At 34.8% G+C, this 10,808-nt stretch overlaps 1 protein-coding gene across 1 annotated transcript in view; it reads left to right on the top strand.

Annotated features, from left to right (window-relative positions):
• Positions 1 to 21: 21 nt before the first annotated feature.
• Positions 22 to 10,808, top strand: part of LOC140153599 (stress-induced-phosphoprotein 1-like) — a 39,111-nt gene continuing 28,324 nt past the window's right edge. The window contains exons 1-3 of the mRNA XM_072176381.1: positions 22 to 133; positions 4,686 to 4,895; positions 5,412 to 5,553. Of these exons, the coding sequence (XP_072032482.1) occupies positions 116 to 133; positions 4,686 to 4,895; positions 5,412 to 5,553 (370 nt within the window). The 5' untranslated portion in view covers positions 22 to 115. The remainder of the gene's footprint in view (positions 134 to 4,685; positions 4,896 to 5,411; positions 5,554 to 10,808) is intronic.

Below are 10,808 nucleotides of genomic sequence, written 5' to 3'. Positions count from 1 at the left end.
GCCTCACATGTGCCAGAACTTTCTGGTGGTGCATAAATAGGGAAAGGAATCGAGAATCCAGTAAGATTTTTGCTGCTTCTACTCCAGCGAACAGACTCTTTTACACAATTGAAAGATGTCGGATAAGGAAAAGGTAATTCTCATCATCAAAGTGTCGATTTTCTGTCGTTTTAAACATTCAAATGGGGTAAATTGAGTCGCTTTTAGATTGGGCTAGGCCAAAATTGATACGAATGACGATCATGACGATCGACAACAAAGGTGCAGAATTCGACATTTGACTTTCATAAATTACGTAACTACTGAAGCTGGATTTATACTACATCGCTAAGCGATAGCGATTATTTTTCAACAAAATTGTGCAGAAAATGTTCATTTTATACAAGTGTCGAAGTGAAGGTGAAAATGGGAATTTTAAATTTTGAAAAAAGTTGATTAAAATTTTTTTAACATTCTGAAAATTTAGATTATCTTGAATTGATAATCGATTATTGATAAGGCCCTTCGCACTTGATTATTAGTTTCCAGTTTAAGATTTTGAAAAAGGGACGAGCTGACTTTTAATTATTAATTATTAATAAGGGCGGGCATTTAATTATTTCACAACAATATTTGATTTTATAAATAAGTGAAGGTGGAGTTGTACTCTTTGTTCATTCATCGTTATTGTTGATATTATTAAAGTCAGAAAATGTCAAGTAGAAGTAGTTGAAAGTTATTTTAAAGGAGAAAATTGGAAATAAAAATAAAATAACTAATTATTTTGAGATTTTCAATTTTGGACGCGGGCGGTAAACAGGAAACTAATAATCAAGTGCGAGGGGCCTAATCGATTATTGATTAGTGATTGACACCCCTATACAAATAGATAGTCCGTAAGGAAAAGGCCTGATTTGAAAATCCCCCCCACCCCCCGCACATCATTTTTACAGGCATGAGAATTTTCAGGTTTAAGCCTGAATTCAGGCTTTTTTGTTGTCCAAATTTCCGCACTTTCTTTTAATTTCAGCCTGTTTTTGGCCTTGTTAGCCCAATTTCACACGCTTTTCAGGCTTTTTTTTATAAACACTTTCAGGTTTTTTCTTGAATGTTCATTCTCATGCCTGTTTTTAAGGCCAAGTAAAATAAAAAACATGTTTCACGTCCGGGGTTTTGAAAAAAAAAGGAGGAAGAGGAGGCTTTTTATTTTCTATTTTTTATCTCAAAATCAGTGTAAATACCCATAATTAGAGCTGTTTCAGCGTATACAATAATGCCTGGAAAAAGGAGGAGGTCTCTTTTTTAATTTTATTTGTTGTTCTGAGAGTTAGGCCCCTCTAAAAGTCTAAGGCCATGGGAATTAAAGTAGTAGATTTGCGTCCACTGCCCGCATGCTCCAAAAACCTACCGCACATTTTTTCATTATTTGCAAAAAATTTCATTATTTACCAGAAACATGAAAAAATGGCTTTCAAACATAAAATCAACAAGTTTGAAGTTGGTAAAACAGTCGTAAAAACTGTGAAAATGAGTCTGCAATGATGTTGTTCACCCGTGTTGGTTGTTCACAGCGAGTCCCGGACGTGTAGTTCAGTACAACACGCATCTTGAAAAAAAACACCCACATGAATATGCTAATGCATGACCCCTGTTAAGGTCATAATTTCATTCATAAAAACATGCCTGGTCAATCTCAACCACTCCGAGCCACACTTCGAGCTACCGATTAAGACCATGTGATTGGGTTCATAAATATTTAATGAGCTGCGCGATACTACCTCAAACGGTAAAAAAGATGACGGGGATCACCAAAATTCCGATGCTATGCACTTTGCATGCTTTGTGGTGCCTGGCGTGCTAACCGGCTCCTTTACTTCTAACTTTGTACAGCGTGAATGGGGGTAGTTCGTTTGTGCCTAGTAGAATAGAAATAATGAATAATGAAAAAAAGCCGCATGTGATTTCAAAAAGTTCTGGACGCAAATCTACTACTTTAATTCCCATGGCCTAATTATCACAAAACCTTCCAAAAGTGTTTCTTGTATAATGTATATTAGCAAGGCTGTAGAAAGCATCTCTACTTCCTAGATATATTTTTTGAAAAGTTATAACTGAATTTTAAAAAATAATTGGAGAAACCTCAAAAAAGAAAGTGGGAGGGGACGTGAAACATATTTATTTTTTTATTTGGCCTAATGCTATTTGAATAGTAGGCCCAATCATGATTGATATTGATAATCGATTATTGATAATCGATTTAAATTGATTATCAATTATTGATTATTGATTGATATCGCCATACAAATACTAGACAGTCAATGAGGTAGAGCGCTTTTTGTTGCGCTGGGAAAAGCGCGCTACCTTATCAATTGGTCAAACCAATGGTAATGTATTAGATGATATAGTATATGTTGCTATCTTTTTTTGGTCGGTTACAGCGTTGACATTTTTTGCAATGGAACTATTCTGTTTTGGATGAAAGTAATTTTGATGAGTCAACATTTTTAATGTGATCACCCATCGTGATCGGGTGTGTTTACTGTTTACTTAAAAAATTAACAGAACTTCCATTGCTTTACACGGTGTCATGCAACAGTCTCTAGCCTTGAATGTGAAGCTTGTCAGTGATTGAATTGGTGGCTAGACTTACCGAGCAAACGTGAATGCATCAACCAATAGATCATTCTTATCAACTGGATCAATCATTAACTTTCAGAGATCAGTGTCTACAATAAGTACTTTTTAGCAAAATGCTACACAATTTTCATCATTTGCGACACAATTTTGGAATGTGTAGCAATTTTGTACCATTCATAAGCATTCACCCCCAAATTTGATGAGCACTTTTGCTACACAAATAAAATTGCTTAATGCGGACCCTGTCAGAGATGAATAATTCAAGGCTAGTATAAAAGCATTGCATCGTGGCATGTTCTGAAAATGTATTTTGTGGCCTTCTGAATATTTTAATTTTGTCTACATTGTACATTCGCTATCAGCATGATTGATCTATTTTATTTTATATTGTACTAATTTATTTACTTTGCCTGCGAATTATGTGTGACGGGTGATTCTCCCATCAGATCTCTACAATTGCCCTGATAAATTGAACCACAAGGACAAAAAACAAGATACCAAAAAGTCAGTCACTCATTAGGGCAGGCCTAAGAAAAGGCACTTTAATTTGTACAAAAAAATTGGTGAGAATCCATTCTCGGACAGATTCTCCTGAACTGATTTGCATGAATCTAAAGAGTAGAATCTCAGAAAATGTTGTTGCCATTAATCCAAATGGATTCTTGCAAAGTGAAACAAAATTCTATCCCTGACAATCAGAGGAAACAAGGGTAAAAGAGTAATACAAAATTATTACTTGTTTACGAAGGTAGTCATGATGATAATACTAATTACTATACTATTTTCGCCCTGATGTGACGTAAGTGCGCATATCATTAGGCGCAACTTCAAAAGCGCTGGCGTATCTGTGCATACACTTAAAGACGCTGCATAGATGCATGTGCGAAATATCCGACTCAATGCGTCATTGTCACTGCCACATCGGGGTGAAAAATATTATAGGACTTAGTTCCATCGGGGTGATATGCAGCTGTACTTGCTGTTGAGTTAAATAGCTTCTGACATTGAATTACATGTATTTAAAAAAAGGAGTATGATCAGTGCAAGTGAAGTTGTCATCAGAGTTGATTGTTTGGTAATATATGGTTAATTTTCCAGATACTGTACAAAAAATGTATTTACCAAATTTGGTGCTTTGTTATAATGTACCGTATGTTATCATTTGATATTTTATGATTCAAGTTAAATCTGTTTTTAACTAGGACAACATCCCAGTTTTAAAGAGCAAAAATTCTGACATTGAATACAGTACTTCCATGCTGTTCTCAGAAATCTCCTGGCCTCATACTTGTCATCTGAATAAAACATTATAGAGATGAATTATTAAAGGTATATGTAATATCAACATTTTGTGATTTTGTCCTAGCCGTAGTTAAACCTAAGTTTCATGTTGGTGAATGTAGGCAGTTCTCAAAATAATGAGGTACATGTATAGATCCGAGACAGTTGACGAGGGTTCCCAGGTCATAAAAAGCAAGCCCTAAGTATGATACGTACACATAGCAAAACTTAAAGCTCCAGCTAAACATTTTTCTGTGTGCCTTGATTATTTTGAGGACTGAAATGTAAAATTAATAGGTTAAAAATGAAGAAAAAAATAATGTGAGAGGGCTAGTGTTAATATTAAAGTTCATTATCAAGTACATGTAACTAATAATAGTGATGTTAATTTCAATGCTAATAAATTCAGGCCTTGTCTTTTGAAAATTGCTGGCGAGTGACAAATCACTCTCCTCAAAACTTGCCAGGTGAGCTGTAGGCGAGTGATTTTAATCACTTGTATTATTATTACACCAGATGTAGGCGAGTGATAAAAAGCTCTCCTCAGCTTCATTTTAGGCGAGTGATCACTCTCACTCACCTCAAAAGACAAGGCAAGAAATTGTAGTACGTAGTTAGTTAGATTTGTCAAAATATTTGGCAATGTGTTGGCATATATTGAAGCCATTAAGTTTGTGTTGTTTGAAGATGGAATTGAAGAGTGAATTCTTAAAAAACAGAAATAAGTTACAGATCAATGTTTTGTGATCACAAACCCATGCATGTTAACTCCCAAACACTCACCACAGGTCGAAGAACTGAAAAATGAAGGGAATGTAGCCTTACAGTCAGGCAAGGCTCAAGCGGCCATAGATTTGTACACGGAAGCCCTCAAGCTAGATCCAGAGAACCATGTGTTGTACAGTAATCGCTCAGCTGCCTATACCAAGCAGAATATGTATGCGGAGGCTTATGATGACGCTTGCAAGACTATAGATGCCAAGCCAGATTGGGCAAAGGTGAGGGGGAACTATTATAATTTAAAATATGTTCATGATATGTTTCTTTCGGTCTTATTTCATTACTTGTATCCTACTTACGCTACTTGTTTACTATAAATCTCAAAATGTGACGAGCAATGATGCACTCATTTAATTAAAAATGAAACACTAACAGCCAGCTGTGAACATAACATCCTCATTATAATATTATGCAGATTCCTACTATCATCACATTATGACTCTTGACCAAGTTAGATTTGAGTCATTTTAATGGGGGTTTTTAGTGATTAGTAAGGCAACAAAAAAAAAAACCCATTTTGGAGAGAGTTTTTTTTAATTTTGCTGAAATCATGTAAAATCTGCCGTTTTTGCCCAAAGTTTATTAATTTTGGTTGAACATTTTTAGAAAATATGAAATATGTTTGCAAAAATTTTTGTGAAATTACTCTAAAGGTCCATCAGCCCATAGATCTTTTTTTTAATTTGTTGCCTAACATACATATTGTTTCATCATTTCGTCATTTCGTGTGGCAGGGCTACTCCAGGAAAGGTGCATCATTGGCTTTCATGAATCGCTATGAAGAAGCAAAGGCGTGTTATGAGGAAGGACTGAAGTATGATGCTAATAATAAGCAACTTCTGAATGGTGTTGCTGATTGCAAAAAGCATCTTACAGGTAGGTCTAGGATTGATGCCCATTCATAATCTCATGAATATGTGATGCATTTAAGTGCAATATCAGATAATTATTTAGTAGGGTTGGCCACGGTCAAAAATGTTTTTCTTGCTGAGGTGAAAGGACTTTGGTTGGAGGTTACAAAAATGCATTTCAAAAATTCAGCTGAAGTCCGTTGCCATGGCAACGGCCCGATTTGTGTTTTTTACCATTTTTGCCTATTTTGGAGCTAAAAAAGTGAAAATTGCCCTTAAATGGACGCATTGTTGCCTTAATATACAAGTTGGTATTTAAAAATAAATTATATCATAAAAAAGCCTTATCCTTGTTCTATCTACAAACGAAGTTGTGTTTAGAGATTTGTTTTCTAAATATCGATTTCGGGCCTGGCAACACTGCAAGTTTTTCAAATTTGAAAAATGCCATTTTTTACCGATTTTGGCGATACAAAAAATTAACTTTCGCGCTCACCTAGGATTTTGTCGTTATGGTTATTGGTAGAACATACCTTGCCCCCAACATATATAATAAAAACAGCTTGGGGAAATTTATTTCTCTAAGGAAGGTGTTGCCAGAAAAACATACATTTTGTAAAAATTCAAAATTCTCATAAAAGGAACATTTGCTGCAATTTGCCCTAGATTTAGCACATGTGTTGTAATGAGTTGTATGTAGAGTCATTTTATCATCATGGTCAACGATATTGAATGTTTGGAAACAATAAATGAAGTTTAATTTTAATGCGGTGTTGCCAGATGCCCAAAATTATGAAAGCTACATTAGGCTAAATAGCTCATATACGTCAAGTTTTCATGTATGAATCTAGTCAATCCAGTCAAATCACAGTCTATTATTATAAATCATTTTATCATAATTTTCACCTGTTTTGAATGTTTGGAAACAAAAAAGTTCATCATACAGTGTTGCCAGATGCCAAAAAGTAGAAAAGGTACCATTCTGGTTTACCCTGTGCACCCTGTGTTTTCAATACCATTTTTGGGTTTACCGTGCGCACCCTATTTTCATAAAAGGACATTTTTTCCAATTTGCCCCGAATTTAGTACATGTGATGTAATGAATTGTATGTAGAGTCACATCATCACCATGGACAACTATTCTCTATGTTTCGAAATTTTAACTTACAGTGTTGCCAGATGCCTAAACTATGAAAATAGGACAAGTTTTTATGTCTGATAAACAATTTCTTTGATGATGCATCTAAAATACAATTAAATTATAATAAATTATGATATGACCCCTTAAACTATTTGTTTGGAGATTTGATACGGCGCCAAAGACTACAGCTGTGCCATAATAAAACTGAAACCCTGTTTCCAGACGAAAATTTGTATGTTGTTACAAGGAATTCAAAGTAATTTTATCATCAAGGGACCCACATAGAGGAATACGACATCGATCATGAGCCAATCTGCATTCTGTTGCCTGCAAAAGCCGAAGATCAGAATGAATTTCTGAAACGACCATGACCAGATATTTTTCTTACTTTCTTGGTAAACTTAAAACGTATTAAAAAAGCCAAATTGCAGTCACAAAATTAATAATATTAGTAAATCACCAAGGTGAATGGTAACAAAGGTATGCGGAAACGAACTGCATTAACAATAACAAAGTATGTGCCCAAAGATTTGTCTTTGGCATGTCGCTTTATGAATATCACCAAAATAACACCCCAAAATTTAGAACAAACACGAACCTTCCAAAATAAATACATATTCACACTCGGCGGCCCAGTCACTACCTGCTGTTGTGATTTGGGGTAACTTGTTGCTTCCCCTCTTCAGAGTGTTAGATTAAATTATAGTATAAGATGCATTGAGATTACAAGTAGATGGTGTGGCAGAATGGTGATAGACTGTAGACAGTGTCTGTTAAGTTAGACCTGTAAGAGTTATTGGAATGGCTTCAGCATACTTTCATAGTAAAGAATTACTGGTTGACACGAAGCTATGGAGAAGTGCAGAGAAGATTTAGAAGACAGTTTCCAAGATCATGGAAACATGATTTCAAACCGTTTCAAAATGTTTCAAAATTTGATGCGGGCAGTTACAGAATGGATCTATCACAGGTGTTAAGGTGGAATTCCCCCCGGTTTGGGTGATCTGGAATCAAAAGCTTGTATAGGTAAACTTAGTGAATGAAACTTCCCATAACTAGGTGGCATGTATACCTTGAATGTATACCTTCAAATCCAATACTCAGATTGTTGGTCATATCACCCGTTGCCATGGTAACGGCCGCCATATTGGATTTGGTGAATTTCAAAGGTAGAGGCCTTTGGTACATGATATCTCAAAAAGTATTTTAGCAATAGAAATGAAATTTTGGGAATGTGTTTTCATAGGCAGGACTCGAATCTGAACTAGAATTATGATAATCATGTGATGTCTTGGGGGTCTACCGGGAGGTCAAAGGTCAAATTCAAAATTTAATAATTATTGTTGTATGCTATTTTGATGTTGCCATAGCAACAACATAGTTCCCAAGCTTGGAATTAAAAACTTCTAGTCTAATTTATAGACCTGCATATCAGCAACACTCAGTTCAAATTTGAAGTCCATACCTCAAATACTTTTTGAGATATTGTGTTCCGTGTGGACATGCGTTTGCGAAAAAAAGTTTTCGAGATATCAGCAATTTAGTGAATTTTAGTCTAATAATGAAGATTTGAGGTCAAAATCTTGATTATTTTTTGAGATATGAATTTTTAAATGGAAAAACGTTAAATATCGCAGCTTGAGAAAACAATAAAATACATACGAATTAATTGTTAAAAATTTGCCTCACGAAGTTACATTTTTGAATATAACTTTTGAATGGAAGCTCTGATTGTTGCCAAACAAAAAGCAAAAAAGAAAGGTATTTCTTTCCTTAATTCCAATTTGTAAAGTTAATTTTTTTTACCACAACCGGGGGGATTCCACCTTAAGCTCATTTAAGATCATGGGGCTTCACCTCACACTGTCAGAGTCGTAAGGCAGAGACTTCGGAAACTATCTTTCTAAAAGTATGTGTACAGCAATTTTAAGTTATGTAGACTGAAGTGAGATAATGATTGAGAGCATTGTATGCAATAAATAGTTCAAGCAGTGAACCTATTCATCTTGTGCTGTGTAAGTAAAACAATGCTTAAGTCGATCTTCGCTTAAATGACTGTAGCTTCCAGATGCATCAACCTATTATCTTCAGATTATTAGAACAATAAGTTAACATATTCCCCTTTCTTTTTGTTTTAGCAATTTTATATTTTTGATATATTTTTGAAAATGTCACATATCCCGGTACCAACCATTTTGATACACCCTGTACATCAAGAATGTCTTGTTAAACTCTGATTAGGTTCTGGGAACACTTTTTGATCAAATACCTGGCCATATAATCATGATAATGGAACACTGGTAAAGAGTGTATAATGTGTATTGATAAGATATGATTGGCCAATTCCTTTTCCAACTTTTCAGCAATATCTGAAATGAAAATGAAAATTGGCGATACTGAGAACTTATATTAAAGTAATAAAATTACAATTTTGTTTGTAAACATGTTTACTGGAAAGTTTATGTCAATGTTAAAGTGGTTAAGTAAAGTACAAGGTTTAAAAAGCTCTGAGAGTGTATGGCATGTATGATGTATTTTTTACAAAATCCTCCTATCAGGGTTTTCTTTAAGCATTTTGCTGAAGGGGTATTTTCAAATTTTTTTGACCCTTTCAATTGTGAATTTTTCCTCTGAAGGAGTCAAAAACATTGCCCAAGGGGTATTTTCATAATATTATTTTTGAAGACAGTTTTAACAATATGTGTGTTTTTGGAGCCATAGGCGTAGATCCGGAGGGGGTGGGGTGTGCTGGGTGTGTGTGGTTTTTTTTGGGGGGATATCCCCAATATTTTGCCAGGGGTGGTCCATACAATCATCCCCCAATGTTTGTGCCTGTATGTGGGTTTCTGACCAAATTAAGCCTCTCGTTGTCACGTTTTCCCCATTAGACCTATAAATTGTTTATCCACTATGCATGGGGGTGTCTGAGGGGGATGAACTTTTTAAGTAATGCCAACAAAGTTGATTAGTTGACGGAACTTTTTGAGCCTTTTCAGCATTTTTTAAGTTCGGATAACTAAAATGAATTTTGTTTTGGCAACTTTTACACTATTTTTGAGTTGTCCAAACTTACTCCTTTTGAATTGCGCCAACAAGGCGAACAAGTCATTTCTATGAGTGTACGTTTTTAAGATTTTGTACGCATTGGACTTTGGAACTATGGATTTGAAGGAGTCAGAAAAGTGTCTGAACGCGTAAATATGCATGTTTTGTGCGTTAAAGTAAACCCTGCCTCCTATGTCTGCTAGTATTTGGCATCTGGCAACACTATGTTAAACATTCACAACTGACAAACACAGAGGTTGACAGGTTAAAGGGGTCATATCGTAATTTATTATAATTTAATTGTATTTTAAATGCAAAGAAATTGTTTATCATACATAAAAACTTGTCATATTTTTTATAGTTTAGGCATCTGGCAACACTGCATTAAAATTTAAGTTTCGAAACATAGAGAATAGTTGTCCATGATGATAATGTGACTCTACATGCAATTCATTACATCACATGTACTAAATTAAGGGCAAATTAGAAAAAAAATCCTTTTATGAAAAGATGGTGCCCAGGGTTAACCAGAATTGTATTGAAAGCACAGGGTAAACCAGAATGTTACCTATTTTGTCTACTTTTTGGCATCTGGCAACACTGTATGATGAGCTTGTTTGTTTCCAAACATTCAAAACAGGTGAAAATTATGATAAAATGATTTATAATAACAGACCGTGATTTAACTGGATTGACTAGATTCATACATGAAAACTTGACCTATTTGGGCTATTTTGCGTAATGTAGCTTTCATAATTTTGGGCATCTGGCAACACCGCATTAAAATTAAACTTCATTTATTGTTTCCAAACATTCAGAATCGTTAACCATGATGATAAAATGACTCTACATACAACTCATTACATCACATGTGTTAAATATAGGGCAAAATACAGCAAATTTTCTTTTTATGAGAATTTGGAATTTTTACAAAATGTATGTTTTTCTGGCAACACCTTCCTTAGAGAAATAAATTTCCCCAAGCTGTTCTTATTAGATATGTTGGGGGCAAGGTATGTTCTACCAATAACCATAACGACAAAATCCTAGGTGAGCGCGAAAGTTAATTTATCGTATCTCCACAATCGGTAAAA

Source organism: Amphiura filiformis, chromosome 5 (assembly GCF_039555335.1).
Source record: "Amphiura filiformis chromosome 5, Afil_fr2py, whole genome shotgun sequence".
Lineage (NCBI taxonomy): Eukaryota > Metazoa > Echinodermata > Ophiuroidea > Amphilepidida > Amphiuridae > Amphiura > Amphiura filiformis.
The sequence above is the reverse complement of the archived record's forward strand: the minus strand, read 5'-3'. Positions and strand labels throughout refer to the sequence as shown.